Source organism: Malus sylvestris, chromosome 1, assembly GCF_916048215.2.
Source record: "Malus sylvestris chromosome 1, drMalSylv7.2, whole genome shotgun sequence".
Lineage (NCBI taxonomy): Eukaryota > Viridiplantae > Streptophyta > Magnoliopsida > Rosales > Rosaceae > Malus > Malus sylvestris.
Genome location: NC_062260.1, coordinates 4451157 through 4472827, shown reverse-complemented (window position 1 = coordinate 4472827; position 21671 = coordinate 4451157). Strand labels below are relative to the sequence as shown.

General features: G+C 38.4%; 1 protein-coding gene and 1 pseudogene across 1 annotated transcript; both read right to left on the bottom strand.

Moving 5' to 3' along the window:
• Positions 1-12215: 12215 nt before the first annotated feature.
• Positions 12216-12884, bottom strand: LOC126629608 (disease resistance protein Roq1-like; annotated as a pseudogene).
• Positions 12885-13142: 258 nt separating this feature from the next.
• LOC126625722 (disease resistance protein RLM3-like) lies at positions 13143-13912 on the bottom strand. Its single transcript, XM_050294788.1, has one exon. It carries the CDS (start codon positions 13712-13714, stop codon positions 13184-13186), a length of 531 nt encoding a protein of 176 aa, XP_050150745.1. The 5' UTR covers positions 13715-13912; the 3' UTR covers positions 13143-13183.
• Positions 13913-21671: the final 7759 nt, after the last annotated feature.

The window sequence follows — 21671 nt, the reverse complement described above, 5'->3', positions numbered from 1 at the left end:
ATTTGTTTTGTTATACTTGGAAGTTTTTGTTTCTTCGACCAGCGATTGACTCACTTTGGTTTGCCTGTATTCTAGTATTCAATGATATTGTAATCACCAGTGGCCTATCTTCACCAACAATGAATTTATAATTCCGACACTTTCAAAGCCCACATCTTTGTTTATGTCGCTGGATTAACTAATCTCATCCTTCGTTATCTAGAGGAAGTTCAAATGTTGTTCGATCTTTCCAGGTAGCCGAACCACTATAGCAAAACAGAAATTAGTAGAGCGAGAGAATTAGTGCAGAGAGAGAATCGGTGAAGAAAACAAAGAGGCTTGTATTTTGGGAGAATATGTCAATGATTTTTTTATTTACATAGCTTTGAATATATACATATTATAAGTTGTCTTTGTGCAACCAATTAAGAGAAGTAACAAAATAACAAATATAAGGGCCTGCTTGGTATAGTATTAAAAAAAATTCATAATTTCTCAAAAACATTTATTAAGAACATGTTTTAAGAACAATTTTATTAAAGATCCAAAAACTTGTTTAGTATGAGATTCAAATTTTTTTTTAAATTTTAATACTTAAAAAGAAAAAAAAAATCATAACAACCCAAATGGAGGGTCAGGGGAGAGGGAGATTAGAGAGAACTAGAGAGATGAGAGAGAAAGAACAGAGAGAGGAGAGATTCTAGGGGAGGAGGGAAAAAGAAAGGAGAGAGATTTAGGGGAGGAGAGAGAAGGAGAGAGAAGGAGAGAGATGCGAGAGAGATAGGTGAGAGATTTGGAGCGAATGAAAGAGTAGGATAGGATAGAGAGAAATCGGGAGTGGGAGGACAGGAGAGAGAAAAAGTAGTGGGTTAGGAGTTTAAAAACTCTAAAACTCACTTTTTGGGTTTTTTAGGAATAGGCTAATCTTCAAGTTAGTTTTGAATTTTTTTGAAAACAGTCATACCAAACAAGTATTCAAGTCGTAAAACCAAAAGTGTTTTTTAGTCCAAAAAGTTGGATTCAAGTAGAAAACCAAACAGACCTTAAGTGATTCATGTATCTGCTGAATAGTTTAGATTCATGGTACTCTTTTCTAGATTCATGATACGCTTTTGATCACCCTTTAAGCGAAAGGAAACAAAGTGAAGATTGAGCTTGGAAGTGAGGAAAGAGAACCGTACACGTGAAAGGCCTTTGGTGAAGACATTGGCAATTTGGTGGTGAGATGGGGTATATCGAGTTGCAAGAACTCTTTGTGCAAGCAATTTCCTGACAACATGGTAGTCAATTTCAATGTGACATTTTCGAGCATGGAAGACTGGATTTGCACCCACATAAGGGCAAAGATTATTGTTTAAATTTATCTCAATAAATCCAAGGAATATGTAATTAGGAGAATGTGAACTAAAGAAGTTAGATTCATTAGACCATTCTCTTTTGTATACATATCCTAAATGTTTCATGATCATATATGATTGCTAATTGGGCATTAACGGTCCATTAACATCAGTACGTGCTATGTCTTCTCTCAGGAATAGTAATTAGTTTTGAGTCATTGGTGTGACTGACACCAAGACAAGTATGTAGGTACTCAATAGAGAATCAGTTTACTGAACGCGATTAATAAGAAGCTCTCATACTCATGTCATAGGATAACTCATGGTTGGGATAATTCAAAATAGTCCTTTGATCTAAGGCATCATAGTTGTCATGTGGTTAGGTCCTTGATCTTTGACTATGTCAAATGCACTCTATCAAAGGGTGTCAACGACATAGTTAGGGTTAAGCCACTTAACCATAGAGGCAGGTGAATGTAGAATAATGGATCTCTAACTTGCAAACCGTTAAGGGAGAATGCTCTATGATATGATTAAGAATCTCTAGCCAAAATATGAATGAGATTTAGGAAGTCGTTCCAAATCACATTCAAGGTAATCATCTAAGTAAGAGAATCACATTGGATAGTAGACATGAATAAACTATCAAACCTGAAATTAGTACCAGGCATAATATCCTGTATATAAAAATATTAATCCTTTGGACTGACTAGTCAAGCCCGCTAGTCAACTAAGATAGATTTCTTAGTTAATAAATCAAAGATTCAAGCACCAATTTCAATTCCCAAAAGCTATCCTAGTCAACAAGGCCTTAGTTCATTGCAAGTTATTAATGTGTCAAGTGAGCATGATTGTGAGTCACATACCATTTACATGTTCAAGAGATATATGTACCATGTATGTGTATGTGAGATGTGTGACACCATATAAGTAACTTTGAACACAAGATGTTTTCGGCCAGAAAAACCCACCTCTTGGTTAAAAACTGGGGACTCTCCATTGAGTCCAATCCATTAGTGTAAACAAGGTTCATACAAAGACCACACAAGCTCAAATCCTAGATCCCTATCTACGGAGTAGCTTTACCTTTTTGCAACCTTGCCTTACACAAGATGAACTTCTTCGGTCTTCACGAAATGGCAGCTCCTCCCGAGCTTTTCACCTTGTGGCACCGGTATCAACTCAAATCATGAAATGATATGATGTTATGATATGCATATAAAATCTAGATTCAAATGACCAGTCAAATTCTTCAGTCAAACAGTTGAACGAAGAATCTAACTTGAATCCAAAGCTTGGTCTAAAAACGGATTTAAAGCTTAAAACCAGACCAAGAACATAATACAAAACCTTAAAACATTGCAACACTAATATACAATGATTGGGTGTTGAATGCATGAACTTGGTTTTGTAACTAGGGTTTCATAAATGAGGAGGAGGAAGAAGGTGGAATCATAAATGCTCTATCTCTTTCTAAACAATATGCACCAGTAAAAACCCCAAAAGAAAAAGAACCCTAGCTAAGGATTTTAACCCTAAAAGCATCAGTTTGTTTTTCTCACCAACTAAGGACACTCGTCGTACTACAAGTTGATCAGAAAAGATTAAGGGCTGAGATTTGACCATCAGCAGAAAGATGTCAGGAAGCCCATGTAGGTAGCTCTTTATATGCATGCCCAGTCAACTGAAAAACATCGAGCAATTCAGACTAGACTACAACACTAAACAGAATGCACCAAGAATATAGAAGTGAAATGCACATGCATGACCAAACCTTTTAAAGTGAAGTGAGCCACATCATTCAACGTTCAATCCCAGCAATAGTAGGCCATAACTAGAGAATGTAGTCTAAAGCTAAATTGAGCATGTGGTACACATACAATATTCGACAAGCAAAGCCAAACACTTAAGACTAGACTTTATAGTCTCCTATTTTGGCTTTCCTTGACAAAATACCCCAAGCCTAGAACTACACTCAAGAAAAGAACGAAGGAATGAATCCTGCATATGAACAACTCTTGACAAGAACAAGTGAAATTTATCATGGGTAAAAAAGGCCAGCAAGGTGTGAAACATAAATAAAATTTTTCTCCTCCATTTTGTCATGGTAAGGCAAAGACAAGGTGGAAAACCACACAGAATAGTCAAATTTGTTGCAATTGTCACATCCAGGCCCGAGTTCCACCACATTCCGGGCTCGACTCCGCTGTAGCACGATATTGTCCGCTTTGAGCCCCAACAACGCCCTCACGATTTTGTTTTTGGGAACTCACACGAGAACTTCACAGTGGGTCACCCATCCTGGGATTGCTCTCGCACAAACTCGCTTACCTTCAGAGTTCCGATGGAACCCGAAGCCAGTGAGCTCCCAAAAGGCATTGTGCTATAGGAGGTGGGCATGTACATATAAGGCATAGAGGATCCACTCCCCTGGGCGATGTGGGATCTAACAATCCACCCCCCTTAGGTGCCCGACGTCCTCGTCGGCACACTTCCTGCCAGGGATTGGCTCTGATACCAAATTGTCACATCCCGGCCCAAGCTCCACCACATCCCGCGCTCGACTACGCCGTAGCACGATATTGTCCACTTTGGGCCCCGACCACGCCCTTACGGTTTTGTTTCTGGAAACTCACAAGAGCAGAACTTCCCAGTGGGTCAACCATCCTAGGAATGCTCTCGCCCCTTTCTCACTTAACTTTAGAGTTCCTACGGAATCTGAAGCCAGTGAGTCCCCAAAAAGCCTCGTACTATAGGAGGAGGGCATGTACATATAAGGCACATCACCCCCTCTCCGTTGCTCGATGTGAGATGTTACAATCCACCCTCCTTAGGGGCATGACTTCATTGTCGACACACTTGCACAAAACAGCAAAGTGGCTCTGATACCAAATTGTCACATCCCGGCCCGGCCTCTACCACACTATAGCACGATATTGTTCGCTTTGGGCCCCGACAACGTCCTCATGATTTTGTTTCTAGGAACTCACTCGAGAACTACCCAGTGGGTCACCCATCTTAGGATTGCTCTCGCGCAAACTCGCTTAACTTCGGAGTTCCGATGGAACCCGAAGCCAGTGAGCTCCCAAAAGGCCTTGTGCTATAGGAGGTGGGCATGTACATATAAGGCATACAAGATCCACTCCCCTGGGCGATGTGGGATCTAACAATCTACCCCCCTTAGGTGCCCAATGTCCTCGTCGGCACACTTCCGACCAGGGATTGGCTCTGATACCAAATTGTCACATCCCAGCCTAAGCACCACCATATCCCTGGCTCAACTACGCCGTAGCACGATATTGTCTGTATTGGGCCCCGACCACGCCCTTACGGTTTTGTTTCTGGGAATTCACGATAGCAGAACTTCTCAGTGGGTCACCCATCCTGGGAATGCTCTGGCCCCTTTCTCGCTTAACTTCAAGGTTCCTACGGAATTTGAAGCCAGTGAGTCCCCAAAAAGCATCTTGCTATAGGAGGTGGGCATGTACATATAAGGTACATCACCCCCTCTCCGTTGGTCGATGTGGGATGTTACAATCCACCCCCTTAGGGGCATGACATCCTCGTCGGTACACTCGCATAGAACGGCAGAGTGGCTCTGATACCAAATTGTCACATCTCGACCTGGGCTCCACGCCTTCACGGTTTTGTTTCTAGGAACTCACACGAGAACTTCCCAGTGGGTCACCCATCCTGAGATTGCTCTCGTACGAACTCGCTTAACTTCAGAGTTTTTGTGGAACTCGAAGCCAGTGAGCTCCCAAAATGCCTCGTGCTATAGGATGTGAGCATGTACATATAAGGCATAGAGGATCCACTCCCCTGGGTGATGTGGTATCTAACAACAAATACATAGAACAAGAGCACAGTGGACAAAGAATTTGCAATAGATCACATATGGATATGCCCAAGCAAAGTGTAGCAACAATTAGACTAGCAACAAGTAAGCACAAAAAGATGTATGGGTTGTGATTGAACTCCCCCATAACGAAAACTCCCCCAGAAATTATGCTTGTAATATGAACAAACTCTTGAACAAGATTACCACACAAAATTACAGATTCGCACCAATAGACAACCAACAACATAACAACCAGTAAGAGAATGAACTAAGATGTAGGCTGAATATCTATGCTTCCAAGAGATATGCAATTTGAAGAACACAAAAAGTAGACGTGCAATGCAATTCTCAAAGGACAAATCTTCAAAGGGATACACAAACATTAATAATGAGATTAATACAAGCTCATAATCATGTAGTGATGTGTCAAGATATGGGAGAAAGTATTTGTGATAGCCATCTTAAAATCATAGATCCAAGCACTTAACCAAAAAGGTCATGCCAATTTTAACCAAGCTTTTAAAAATTCATTGACCTTAAGAGACAACACTTCCTACATAATATAAACAAAGGACAAGATGTTCCAAATAAGGCAAAGGCCTTGAATGAAGGGAGCACATTTTATGAGAATTTGAGTGAGACACCAATGGAGAGATGTCAAGGTCATTTGAGAGAAACTACATAATTTATGAAACACCAATCTAAACTATGAAAAGATTGATGTATGACCCGAGGAAGGGAATTTGAGACATTGAAACACCCCATGACATTGCATGAAAGAATACTTTTGAAGAGATTTTCCCTTTATCGATGATAACTTGAAGTAAACCCCCCTTTGTTGTTTTCAATGCTCCTATACTCCCTTATTTTTTTTTTTTTTTTTGATATTTTCTTTTGGGGAGACACAAAAAGGAACAAGGGAAATGACACTTGGTTTAGAATACAGAGTAAGTAGAGTCACTACCAATCACATAGAACCAAGGCATGTCTAACACCAAAATCACCCCAAGGTTTGGATGATGGAAACAGGATTTTTCAGAGGCTATCAAGACAATAGGGAGAATATTGACATCAAGACAATAGGGAGAATATTGGCATCAAGTGAATAATTATCCAAGGATAATCCCAAAAATATCATGAATGTATGACAATTAAGATAAGCATATAGAGAGACAATACGCAGGTATCTAATGAGCATGTTGCCATGACAGACACAACGTGGAAGCGTAGCTATTCAATCTATTTAGTTCATAGCAGAAAGATCAATAGACTGTCGAAGATCTTCGTACCTTCAATTATCTAGGGCTTTAGTGAATATGTTAGCTAGTTGTTTTTCAGTTGGCATAAAGTTTAGAGTAAGTATCTTACTTTCCACTAGATCTCTAATGAAGTGATGCCTAATGTTAATATGTTTGGTTCTTGAATGTTGGACAAGGTTCTTAGAAATATCAATTACACTCATGTTGTGGATTGAGATATACTGTAGTCATTGAGCATTTGTTTCCTGCACATCAATTGAGTGCAACAACTCCCGGCAACCACATATTCTGCCTTAGTAGTAGACAAAGAGACATAATTTTGCTTCTTGCTGTGCCAAGTGACCAAATTGTTCCCAACATAGAAAGCTCCCCCTGAGATACTCTTTTGATCACCAATGTAATAGCCCAATCAGCATCACTATACCCAACCAGGTTTGTGTTGGTGTCATGAGTATATTGAAGTCTATAATCAATGGTGCCACACACATACTTGATAACCCTTTTGATTGCTTGTAAGTGAGACTCCTTGGGACAACTTTGAAATCGTGCATCTACTAACATTAAATGTGATGTCTGGTCTACTGGCAGTTAGATAAAGTAAGCTTCCAATCATGCTTCTATACAAAATTTGATCAACATCCTTGCCACTTGAGTCCTTGTGAATTTTGGCACATGTGCTCATTGGAGATCTAGCAGCTTTTGAACCCTCGAGGCCAAACTTCTTCACCAAGTTTACTTTGTTTGAGAGATGAAGATGCCATCCTTTTCTAGTTTCACTTGAAGTCCAAGGAAGTAGTTCAATTCATCAACCAAGCTCATTGCAAATTCACTTGTCATCATATCAATAAATTGTTTCACAAGAGAATTAGAAGTAGACCTAACAACTATGTCATCTACATACACTTGAGTAATCACAACATGAGATTTAACCTTCTTAACAAACAAGGTTTTATCAACAGAGCCACGAGTATACCCATGAGTAAGAAGATGAGAAGACAACCTATCATACCAAACATATGGGGCTTGTTTAAGACCGTAAAGAGCCTTCCTTAGTTTGCACACCCTATCTAGCCTGTGAAGATCCTCAAAACCCTTAGGTTGTTTCACTTAGACTTCCTCATTAAGATATCCACAATTTAACTCCTTTGTCTTCGAGTTTTAATGCCTTTGTCAATTGAACCCACAATTTCCTCATCAAGATGACCTCTCACCCACTTTGGTTTATCCTTGAATAAGACACGAGAATCTTGATCAGTGCTTGATTCACTCTCATTGTCACTTTCTGACACCACACTTGACTTAACAGAAGCATCACCATTATCCTTAGTAGAGGGAAATAACACACCATCATTTTTAGCTGCCAAAGAGGGAGGGACATAAGTGTCATCAATCTTGACATTTATGGATTCCATGATGGTTTTTGTTCTCAAACTGTAAACCCTATAAGCCCGACTTATGTTGGAGTACCCCAAGAAGATTCCTTCATCAATCTTAGTATCAAACTTTGCTAGATGTTCTTGATCACGTAGAATGTAGCAAACACTCCCAAAGACTTTGAAATACTTTACCATTGGCTTCTTACCCTTCTAAAGTTCATAAGGTGTCACATTAGTGCCAAGTCTAAGAAACACTCAATTTGAGATGTAGCAAGCGATGTTCATGGCCTCTGCCCAAAAGTGTTTTACCAAGTTTTTGCTGTTAAGTAGCACCCTGATTTTTCCTTTCACTACACCATTTTGTTGAGGGGTGATTGGAGCAGAAAATTCATGCTTGATGTTGTTTGTTGAACAGAAATCATCAAAGTGAGCATTCTCAAATTGGGTTCCATGATCCGTTCTGATTCAGACTAGAGCAGGATGGCTAGACAGAGATTCATTCAACATTACTTTGTACCTAATTGTTCAAAGGTATCAGAGTTTTCCCTTAAAAAGCATACCCAAGTAAATATAGAGTAGTCATCCACAATTACCAAGATGTACTTCTTGCCACCAAGAGATAAGGTTTGAATTGGTCCAACAAGATACATATGAATCAATTAAAGAAGCTTAGTTGTTCCAATGTTAGTCACTTTCTTGTGAGCCACCCTAGATTGTTTATCAGTTGATATGATTCGCAAACATAGGAGTCAGAAACAGAAAGAGGAGGCAACCTCCTCACAACCTCATGTTTGGAAAATTTCTTAAGGTCTTTGAAGTTCACATGCCCAAGTTTCTTATGCCATAATACACTAGTTTCATCAATAGCTTTGTTGCACTTGGAGTATTTAGCAACTTTAGAGACATCAAGAATGTAGCAATTGTTTCCAAATCTCGGGAGTACAAACAAGTTCTTTCCAACTTCATCCAGAATCCGACAACCTCTTTTTGAGAAGCACATTTCATCAGCCACATCAGCACACAACTGGCTAATGCTAATGAGATTTGACTTCAACCCATCAACTTAGCTCACATTTTCAAGCTTAGGTAATCCAGGGATCTTGACATCACATTTTCATGTGAACTTAGACTTGTGTCCCCATTACCGAACACAACACCATCGCCAATAAAATGAGCAAGAGATGAGAAAGCCTCCTTGTCTCCAGTCATGTGATGAGAACACCCACTATCAAGATACCACACATTTGGTTTGGTAACAGATAAAGCATTTAGACCAACAAGGCACATGTTTGAGAACTTCTTAACCCACTTTGAACTTTGCTTAATATTCCAGATGAAGAAGAATGATTATGCTGAGCAATTCTGTTGATTTCTATGACCAGACGATCCACCTAACCCTTCAACAAATTGATCTTTCCAGATTACAACTTTCTACATTTTGGACGAATATGCCCCACTTCACCACAGTGATGACACGTAGGAAAAGATCTCATCTTTGGACATGGTTTGACTTTATGAGATATAGGCCTAGATTATCTCACAAATTTTGTTTTGGTGGGGATAAAACTTGAGCCACTTTCTACATACCCAAGACCACTTTTGTCATCGTGTAGTTTCCCAATACTCAGCATCTTGTCAATTTTTTCAGCCCCAATAGTAAGACGAATAACTTTATCATTTGCCTCATTTGGCTCAAGTAAATGTTTCCTATTAGCCTCATGATACATCACATTATTTGCCTTCAACACATGAATTTGATTCATCAAGTTTTCTGGAGATTCTAGCAAGTTTTGAACCTGAGCATAGGCCTTAAGATAACCAATCTTTTCATCCAGATCAATTCTGACTAGACGAAGAAAGTTGTTTTCTTTCTGTAACTTAGCAACTTTCTTAGTCAGCTCAATCTTCTCCTCTTTTGTAGTACAAGTCTCATAAAAGAGAGTATCATACTTAATGCACAAATCATTATAAGTCATCTCCTCATTGCCATTCAGTACAAAATCATCATCACTTAGAGACACTTCCTCAATTGGAGCAACAAAAGAAAAAACTTTTTCTTCATCGTCTGACAACTTATCAGAATGCATAGAACCTTCATCACTGTTATCATTCCAAGTAACCATCATTACCTTTTCGTGCTTTTGACCAAGGAGTTTGGTGTTAGCATAATCAACAGCACGATGCCTACTACCTCTACAAGCTAAGCAGGGACCAAATATCTTTGACTACTCTTTGTCACGTTTTCTACCTAGCTCTTTGTGTCTCATTCCAGTAGCTAGTTTCTTGCAACTGTTTGATGATTCACCAAACCACTTAGTATCCTGCCCTTTGTTTTTGAGAATTCTTCTAAAATGCTTGACAAATAGGGCAAGATCATCAATAGACGATTGTCCACACAATTCACTTACAACTTCACTATTCTCAGCACTTTGAAGGGCCATTTCTTTTCTCTTTTTGGAATCACTTCCATCCATATCATGCTCCATCTCATAGGTGATGAGTTTCCTAACCAATTTTCCAAGCTTGATTTCATTTAGGTCCTGAAACTCTTGAATGGCAGCCTTCTTTGCATGAAATCTTTTGGGTAAAGATCTCAAAATCTCACTTTTTTATCACCCTCATGAAGAATTCGGAGTTTGTCCCAAGCTTGCTAGGCAGTTATGCAATATCAAACATGAGCAAACTAATTAAACAAAATGGCAGAAACAATAGCATTCTTTGCTTTCCTATTAGCCATGGCCAAAGCAATTTCTCCTTAAGTCCATTCACCTTTTGGCTTAACCACAGACTCTCTATTGACTAGCCTCAATGGAACCTTCCACTTTTAGGGTGAGATAATCAACAGCTGTAAGATCTTGAGCCTCAAGAAAGATTTGAAACTTCTCGGTCCAAGTAGCATAATTTGTACTATCAAAGTATGGAGGTGTATTACATGAGCCACCAACATGATCACAGTCCATGATGAGATTCCACCCAATACCAGCAAATCTCAGAGATCACTCTATGTATATCTAGAGCAAGGCTCTAATACCAATTGAAATTAGTACCAAGTGGAATATCTTGTATATAAAAATTATAATCCGCTAGACTAACTAGTCAAGTCCAGTAATCAATTAAGATAGATTTGTTAGTCAATAAATCAAAGATTCAATCACCAATTTCAATTCCCAAAAGCTATCCTAGTTAGCAAGGCCTCAGTTCATTGGAAGTTATTAATGTGTCAAGTAAGCATGACTGTGAGCACATACCATTTAAATGTTCAAGAGATACATGTACCATGTATATGTATGTAAGATGTGTGACACAATATAAATAACTTTGAACACAAGATGTTTTTTGGCCGGAAAAACCCACTTCTTGGTTAAAAAACTGGGGACTCTCCACTGAGTCCAATCTACTAGTGTAAACAAGGTTCATACAAAGACCACACAAGCCCAATTACTAGATCGCTATCTACGGAGCAACTTTACCTTTGTGCAACCTTGCCTTACACGAGATGAACTCCTTCGGTCTTCACGAAGCGGCAGCTCCTCCTGAGCTCTTCACCTTGTGGCACCAATATAAACTCAAATCACAAAATGATATGATGTTATGATATGCATATAAAATTTGGATTCAAACGACCAGTCAGATTCTCCAGTCAAACAATTTTAGGAAGAATCTAACTTAAATCCAAATGCTTGGCCTAAAAAAGGATTTAAAGCTTAAAACTAGACCGAGAACCTAATGCAAAACCTTAACACATTGCAACCCTAATATACAATCATTGGGTGTTGAATGCATGAACTTGGTTTTGCATCTAGGGTTTCATAAATGAGGAGGAGGAAGAAGGTGGAAGCATAAATGCTCTATCTCTCTCTAACTTCTCACTCTAAACAATATGCACCAGCAAAAACCCAAAAAGAAAAAGAACCCTAGCTAGGGATCTTAACCCTAAAAGCATCAGTTTGTTTTCTTACCAACTAAGGACACTTGTCGTACTACAAACTGATCAAAAAAGATTAAGGGCTAAGATCTGACCATTAGTAGAAAGCTATCAGGCAGCCCATGTGGGCAGCTCTTAATTTGCGTGCCCAACCAGCTGAAAAGCAGTGAAGTGAGCCACATCCTTGAACGTTTAATCCCAGCAGCAGTAACCCATAACCAAAGAATGTAGTCCAAAACTAAATTGAGCATGTGGTACACAAATACAATATTCGACAAGGAAATCCAAACTCTTAAGACTAGACTTTACAAAACCGAATAATGTGGTCAAGAGTATTGTGTTAGAGAGAGACCGTTTTACATTTGTAATCCCAAACTAATCAGGTTATCTACCTCATATGTTTATCTTCGGTAGCCATGACATATTGTGTCACTCATGGCTTGTGGAAGCCCTAAATATGTAAAATCAATAATGGCATAATTGAAATTAAGTTTCGATTCACAATATAGCTTGCCAATGATCTATACTTTTCTTACGCAGATGAGAACCAATAAGATTAAGAGCTAACGGAAGGCCTTGAGCATAGGCTATTGCATGTTGTGCAAGTTCAAAATAATTATCTGGAGGTTCAATTCTTCCGAAGGCATTCAAACTTGAAAGCTCAAGAGCTTTGTCGTCCTCTAACTTTTGGACCTCGTATATCAATTTAACTCCATGAGATTCTAGCAATCCTCTATCTTTTGTGGTTATGATCACTCTACTACCCTCACTGAACCAATCGACTTCAGCCAAGTTGTTTAACTACTCCAATTCATCCATATCATCAAAGAGAATCTTCTTTTGCTTCAATAGATTCTTTGTAAGGCTGATTCCTCAATGAGTATTGACAAATTTCCACACTGAACCACAATTCATCTCATTTAGAATTGTGTTTTGTAGTCGGAGTAGGCCTCCGTGTTGCATTGATGTTTCTCGAACATCTGCCAGGAACACAACTACCTTCAAACTTTTGTAAACAGCTTTGGCAATTGTTGTCTTGCCTATTCCAGATGTCCCCCAAATCCCAACCACACACAACGACCATTTCCATTGATACCTAAAAGCTCTTTCACCTCTTGTACACAAGATTGTATTCCAACTAGATGTTTGGCCACATTCAAATATGTGCCATCAAGTACTCGGACTAAGATCTCCTTAACAATGTCGTTGATTATTGTAGCTTCATAGCTAGCAGTTCAAAACAAATAACACATATAATCAGTGAACTTTTTTTTTTTTTGCTATATTTAAGAGATGTAAAAACAAATAGAGAGAAATATTAACCGAAAGTGTACTTGAATTTTTTTCCATGTTTCTATCCATAATGTACTAATAATTACTAAATCAAGTATGTGTCGCTTGCTAAAGATCTAAAGAGTAAAAAGGAAACACAAAACTGAATTGATGACATTATTGTAGGAAATTAACTATATAAATACACGGTAAGGGGAAGAAATGAACATACTCTCCTTTCGGAAAGGATGTCCTGATAAATTTGCTATTTCTCTAAGAGCTCTCTTCCACATGAGCACCTTCTCCTTGCTGTCCTTGAATTTGCACTCAAGTTCTGCAAATACGTCACCAAAACTACTCGTTTGATTTCGTACATGGGACGGATCCACCTTGTAAAAAACTGGCAAAACTATTTGTTGCTTTGATTCTCTACATTGAAGGATCTTGACGAGCTCGTCCAAGCACCACCTTGAAGATGCATGGTTTTTAGAGAATATGACAAGAGAAATTCTTGACTCTTCAATTGCTTGGAGGAGCGCTGGTGATATTTCTTCTCCTCGTGTAAGTTGGCGATCAATGAAGGTGTTTATTCCCTTATCGTCTAAAGCTTTGTATAAATGCTCGGTAAAATTGGTGTGTGTATCCTCTTCTCTAAAACTCAAAAACACATCATATCTCCATGAAGGAGGCAAGGAAGAAGAAGAAGAGGCAAGTTGATTGGCCATAGGAGAATTAAAGCCAGTTAAACTAAAGAAAAGAGTCTATCAAAGAATTGGAATATGCAGTATCGTATGGACATTGGGCTCTCTTGTTATATCAGTTCTCATGCTTTTCTTCCTGCCTACAACCTTCCAATGTGAATGTCGTCAAGTTGAAGGAGAGGAAAGTCAGTTCTCATGCGTTTCTTCCTGCCAACCACCTTCCAATGTGAATGTGGTCAAGTTCAAGGAGAGAAACTTTCCTGCCAACTTTATTTCCACTTATTGAGTATTTTAATTGCTGGCTTCTGGCATCCGATGCGACAACATATATACTACACATATGAAAGCACCTGCAAAACACCTCGCATGCGCGTCCGTAAACAAAGTATAATATAATGAAGAATGAAGTTTCCCAAAGCCTAGTTGTTTACACGTATGAGATGCACCGGCCGGTATTTGAAAGGTTATATTGAAACTGTCAAGATCCAGCCATACAAATCTAATAATTCAAATGTTTCTTGCATCTCATACACAAGTGTGTCCTCACCCTTTGGCCTTGTATTTTTACTTATACTAATCATGATGAGTTTTCTGGCCTTGTATTTTTACGTATCAGTGTTGTTGGAAGTGGGCATTCAGCCCGTCTCTCTGATAATTCTACATTCGTCGGGTGTGAGGTTTTATTACAAAAGACTTCGATATTAATTGGAGTGGAGTTAGAATATTTAAACTCTTCTTTCTTTCTTTCTCTAGCCGGTGTGGATTTCAACAACAAAAAAAGTGTGTTAATGCAAAATGTCGATGTTTCACATCTTTAGGATGATAATTAAGCTCACAAAGGTATGACTAACCCAGGTGTCTCATCAAAACCTTGTTTGGTTGGCTTTAAATCTCCTATGGTCAAATCAACTTGTCTCTGCTTCTTGAGGAGTTTTCCGAACTCAGAAGGAGTATCTTGTATACTCTCATAAAGAGAAGAGCTACTCAAAGAATCGGAATATGCAGTTTGGTATGGGCAATGGGCTTTCTGTTATCAGTCCTTATGTTTTTCTTCTTTCCTACTACCTAATGGATCCGTAGAAGCCGGCCTGTTTGAAACGGGCCTTGTTAGGCTTGATTCCAATTTTAAAATAACAAGACCAAAACCGGCCCACCCCATTTCATTTACAAACGAATCCGGTATCGGCCTCCCAAGTTTGGGGCCATCCTGTCCCGTGCTAAGTCAACGATTTCACTACAAGCTTTTATCTAAAACTTATATCAAATTCAAATTCATGAACGCAGTAACTTGGGTAAAACATCATTGTACATCCGCACCATGCCAAGTTTTAACTCATGGTAGCGAGCATGGTCTACCAGAACAGTGGTATCCCATGCCAATGTAAGTCGCTTTCTCGTTTTATAGCACGGGTATGCTATGATTGTAGAATTCCGTGCCAATTGGAGAAATGATCTTTCAACCTTAATCCAATTGCAGCAATGGTCCTTCCAACATAACTTATTTTGACAAAATTCTGACGAAGTTGACGAAAAGAACCATAACTACACGTTTTGATGAGTTGAGGAACCAATGGTAATGGATTTTTAGTTAAGGGACCATTACTACAATTTACTCTTAAAGTTAAACTACTAAAATACTTACTATAAAATACAATAGTCATAGTGAACAACGGTACAAGTAGATCTACGTCAAGGGAATTAGTAACGTGTTAGGAGAAATTGGTACAAGAGGTTGTGGATACACTTCTTGATAATGGAATCCGTGAACAACCAATGAGGGACGGTCATAATAAGGTTTACAAATCGTTTTTAGATGTAATTGAAGGAAGGGAGGGAAAATTTCATGAGACTCTGCTTGGCAAACAGGTCGATTATTCGGGGCGTTCTATTATTATCGTAGGTCCCTCACCTTCATTACGTCGATGTGGATTACCTCTCGAAATAGCAATAGAGCTTTTCCAAACATTTGTAATTCATGGTTTAATTAGACAACACTTTGCTTCGAATATAGGAGTTGCTAAGAGTAAAATTCAGGAAAAAGAGTCGGTTGTATGGGAAATACTTCATGAAGTAATGCAAGGGCATCCCGTATTACTGAATAGAGCACCTACTTTGCATAGATTAGGCATATAGGTGTTCCAACCCATTTTATTAGAAGGACATGCTATTTGTTTACATCCATTAGTTTGTAAGGGATTCAATGCGTTCATGTACCTTTATCTTTGGAGGCTCAAGCGGAGGCCCGTTTACTTATGTTTTCTCATATGAACCTCTTGCCTCCTGCTATTGGGGATCCTATTTCCGTACCAACTCAAGATATGCTTATTGGGCCCTATGTATTAACGAGTGGAAATCGTCGAGGTATTTGTGCAAATAGGTTTAATCCATGTAATCGCAGAAATTATCATAATAAAAGAATTGATGATAATAACTATAAGTACGAAAGAACCTTTTTTTTTAAATTCTTATGATGCAATTGGAGCTTATTGGCAGAAAAGAATCAATTTAGATAACCCTCTGTGGCTCCAGTGGCGACTAGATCAACACGTTATTACTTCAAGAGAAACTCCCATCAAAGTTCACTACGAACCTTTGGGTACCTATAATGAGATTTATGGGCACTATCTAATAGTAAGAAGTATAAAATAAAATTATTTTGTATATAAGTTCGAACCACAGTTGGTCATATTTCTCTTTATCGAGAAATCGAAGAAGCTATCCAAGGGTTTTGCCGACCCTACTCATATGGTATCTAAACTAAGTAATTCTATGACACCCATGTCATTTTGGGTTTCTCCAATTCACCTAGGACCATGGTTCCTAAATTTCTATGTGAATCAAGATCGCGAAAAGGAAGTTTTCCAATCATTGACTCAAACTTATTACCGAACCCCACTCAGGGGAATAGGGAGGTACTTATGGCAGAACGGGCCAATCTAGTTTTCTGCAATAAAATGATAGATAGGACTGCTATTAAACAACCTTTTAGTAGATTAATAGATCACTTCAGAATGGCATATATGTTGGAAATGTGCCCTAAAACCAATCATATGATGATACTTTACGGACATTTCACATGTTGAACTAATCTAATTTAATATCAAGGGCAAAGATTATTGTTTGAGCCGTCTCATATAAATGTTATATGCTTAAACGATAAGTCCAAGGAATATGTGATTGGGAGAATGCAATCTAAAGAAGTTAGATTCATGAGACTATTCTTTCGTAGACACATCCTAAACGTTCCTGATCATAGGATTGCCAATTGGGCATTGACAGTCCGTTAAGATCAGTACGTGCTGTGTCTTCTCTCAGGGAGAGTGACTAGTCTCGAGTCATTGGTGTGTGTGACATCAAGACAAGTACGTAGGTGCTCAATAGAGAATGAGTTCACTGAACACGATCAACGAAGAGTTCTCATATTCATGTCACATGAGAACTCAAGGTTGGGATAATGCAAAGTAGTCCTTTGACCTGAGGCATCATAGTTGTCTTGTGGTTAAGTCCTTGATCTTTGATTATGTCAAAGTCACTCCATCAGGAGGGTGTCCACGGCATAGTTGGGGTTAAGCCACTTAGCTATGGAGGCAAGTGAATGCGCAACAAGGGATCTCTAACCTTCAAACCGTTTGAGGGAGAATACTCTATGATATGATTAAGAATCTCTGGCCAGAGTATGAATGAGATTTAGGAAAGTCGTTCTGAATCACATTCAAGGTAATCATATAAGCACACGAATTACATTGGATAGTAGACATGAATAAACTATCAAACCAAACAATGTGGTCAAGAGTATTGTATTAGAGAAATACCGTATTGCATTTGTAATCCTAAACTGAATAGGTTCTCTACCTCTTCTGATTAGCTTGGGTAACCATGATATGCTGCTAGGTGTCACTCTTGGTTTGTGGCAGCCCTAAACGTGTATAAACACTAAAGGGAGAATTGAAAGTAAGTTTCAATTCACAATCGATTTGAAAGAGTTTTAATCGCCCACTGCCTCGCTAAAAGGAACCTAATGGATCGTACACCGTGTAAGGTAGAGATTGAAGAAACAACGGAGATGAGTAAGAATAATTAAATGGTTTAATTATTTATGGCAAGGATTAATTAATATGTTAATTAATCAAACGAATAAGTTCGTTAAAGACCTCGGGATAGTTTTGGACCTTAAGGCCCAATGGGCTTCGAACGTCAAAGCCCATGGACTTAAGTTGTATGACAACTTAATGAATAAAGATTCACAAGGGCCCAAAAGCCCAAATCCCTTAAAGTGGCCGGCCATGTTAGAAGAATGGCTTTTTGGTTCTTTAGGTCACTTATTTGAAGGGACTATATAAAGGACTTTATAGCCTAAATTCATTAAGGGTTTTCTTTTAGGAAATTGGAGAGAACACAAAGCTCTCATTTCTCTCTAAAGAGGCCGGCCCCCTTGGAGGGATTAGCTAGCAATCCCACTCCTCCAAGGTCACTCATTTCTTCTCCAATCTAACCTTGGTGTAGACACTTAGAGGTGCTCAATTTTGGGAACTTGGAGAACCATATTCTTCCATCCAAATCCATGGATCTAAGAAGCAAGGAATGAAGGCCCTCTCTTTGGGTGATTAGCCTTTGCTTATGCAAAGAGGAATCTACAAAGGTATAAATTTCAACTCACTTTGTTTTGAGTTGAGTCTTGGTTCACCAATCTACTAGGCTTTGAATTTCATGGGTAATGTTTTGTTTTTGAGTGCATGCAAGCATGTTTCCGCCTTTAATTGTTAATTGCATGCTTTTTGATGTTGCTCAAATGAACATGTTTTCACAAAATCATCCTTCAATATACATCACACATCCTGGATCAAGTAAAAACTTTGGGGTTCGGACAAGCTACTGCTGTATCCATTTCATTAGGAATTGATGATCTTTTAACAATGCCTTCTAAGGGGTGGCTAGTCCAAGATGCTGAACAACAAAGTTTTATTTTGGAAAACACCATCTTTATGGAAATGTACACGCGGTAGAAATATTACGGCAATCTATTGAGATATGGTATGCTACAAGTGAATTTTTGCGACAAGAAATAAATCCTAATTTTAGGATGACCGACCCCTTAATACATTTCATAGGATGTCCTTTTTGGGAGCTGGAGGAAATGCATCCCAAGTACACCAATTAGTAGGTATGAGAGTATTAATATCGGATCCACAAGGACAAATGATTGATTTACCTATTCAAAGGAATTTATGTGAATGACTGTCTTTAACAGAATATATCATTTCTTGTTATGGAGCCCGAAAAGGGGTTGTGGATACTGCTGCATGAACATCGGATGCTAGATATCTTACACGCAAACTTGTTGAAGTAGTTCAACACATTGTTGTACGTAGAACAGATTGCGGGACGAGGCATTTCTGTGAGTCCTCAAAATGGGATGATGCCGGAAAGAATTTTTATACAAACATTTATGTGAGTCATCAATTACTTTCACTTTTGGCTTTAGTTAGAACCTAAGAGGTCACACGCATATGATAAGTTCTAGTAACATTAGATGGATGATGATGAGATATGATTAATTGTTAACTATATTAGATTAATTATTTATGCTTATTGGACATGGTTTTAATTAAAATAGCTTTGGGCTTTATTTAATTTAAAATGGGTTTAAGTCACAAGCCTAAGTGAGCAAGTGAAATTGGGCTACGCTCATGGGTCAATCCCATGACGTCAAAACCCTAGGAAAGGTGTAGATACTTTCAAAGGCTCAACACTTGGGGAGTTTCACGTGATTAATTATGAAGAGGAAGATTGCAAGCATATATATGGCTAGAGATCCCTAAACCCTCAGACGAACCATGCGTTTACAATAAGTGAATTGGGGATTCAATCACTTTCCTAGTATTATTTGTTGATGACATATTGTTAATAGGAAATGACAAAGCTATGCTTAAGAAGTTAAGGGTTAGTTATCAAGGACATTCTCCATCAAGGACAAGGATGAAGCCTCGTATAAGCTTGATGCGAGATTCACCCAACAAAATGTGAGGCCCTCTAAATCTAATTACATAGATAAAATGCTAAAAAGGTTTAGCATGCAAAATTTGAAAACGGGCTTCCTTCTTTCTCGACATGGCATTATTCTCAACAAAGATATGTGTCCTAAGACACCAAGTGAGAAATGTGAGATGAAATTATTCAGCCGAAGTACTTAATAATCAAGTTAAGTCTATGAGAACAGCTTCAATATGAGATGTATCATGGTGATCATACCACATGTGATTTGACATAAATCATATCACATAAATCGTGATCGGGGTTTGGATGATAAAAAAACCGAATTACATTGCAACTACAATCAAGGTTCCAAAGAGTATCATGATTAGTTTGCGTATACTTCTACTAGTCCGAATTGCCATGACATGCTGCTAGGTGTCACTTATGGTTTGTGGAACTAAATTAGCTCATTAATTAGTTTCATTGTTGGCTTTAGACAGAACCTAAAAGGTTATACACATATGATAAGTTCTAGTAACATTATATGGATGATAATGAAATATAATTAATCGTAAATTATATTACACTAATTATTTGGGTCTATACAGCTTAGTGCTTTATTTAAATTAAAAGGGGTCCAAGTCACAAGCCCAAGTGGGCAAGTGAAATTGGGCTAGGCATATGGGTCAAGCCCATGGTGTCGAAACCCTAGGGAAAGTGGGAGTCTCTATAATATTCGTTGTGTTTTTTTCTCTCATAAGTAAGTCCATTCAGTTTTGTCCCTCAAAGAAAAGAGATAAAAACCCTAAGCCAAGACACCTAGTGCCTTCCATTCTATATTGATCTATGTGTGAGATATTGCAAGCACATTCAAATTAATCATTTCATCATCTGTTGCTAGATTATCAGTGTGGATACTCATAGAGGCTCAATACTTGGGGAGCTTTGCGTGATCAATTACGAAGAGGAAGACTACAAGCATAGGGATGATCCAATCATGCGGGATAGACATGGCTGAAAATTCAAGTAAGTTAATCTCTTCGACTTCTTACTTTGTTGCTTTATCAATTGCAACCAACAAGATATATAATTTGGATAACGTATAGTTTGTTATTTATTATTTTCTGTTGCATATTAATTATTCAAATTAAATTAATCCTAATAATATGCCTGGAAAATGGGTCAGGATCGTAGGAAAATAGGTTGGAATCGTCATCAGTTCAATTTTTGGTCCGTTGGTAGACCAGTGGACTAGTCAGAACAGGGTTTAGTCTAATGGCTGTCAACTGTGGAGCCAAAAATAATCTCGAAAATCATGGAGCTGGCACGTGGATTATTTCCCAAGAAAGACAAGACTGCCTCTATTAAATGAACAGGGAGCAGCCTCAATCACCACGAACAGCTGAAGTAGAGCAGGCAGAGATCAACGACTGCTCAAGGCACCCCTGCCTATAGGAAAAGTCAAAGGTATTTATGATAGAATAATCCCTTATTCTTATCATAAATACCTTCCTAATCAGAGAATACCTCTAAGTAATCCTAATCCCATTTATTTAGGATATTTACCTAATTATTCTAAGATATTTATTTATACAAATATCTTAAAATATTCTCACCCAAATTCCACTCTCTAAGGCTGGCTACCCCTAAACCCTAGCGGGCTGGTCCATCTCCTCATTTTTTTCTATAAATACTCCATTTATCTCCAAAATTCAATAAGCTTTAGATACCCCTAAAAAGGCCTTTTGATGCCCACAAACACTCAAACACATTCTTTACAGAATTCTAACTTTGGAATCGGAAATCCTTCGGTCAAAGCCCACCCCCCATTCATCGTTGGCACGTGAGGCTTTTGGCCTTAATCTTATGTATTATTATTTTGCAGGTGCAGATTTATCAATCAAGGAGAGGCAGAAATTTGCATCCATAAATTAGTGCTTTCATTGAGAACTCTGATTCGAAGACTCTCGGTTTCAACTTCTTTCGTTCGTAGATCCACGACTAAGAT

Bases quoted from the DNA above. Each gene is read 5' to 3' on its own strand.
- LOC126625722 (XM_050294788.1), bottom strand. From the start codon at position 13,714: ATGGCCAATCAACTTGCCTCTTCTTCTTCTTCCTTGCCTCCTTCATGG.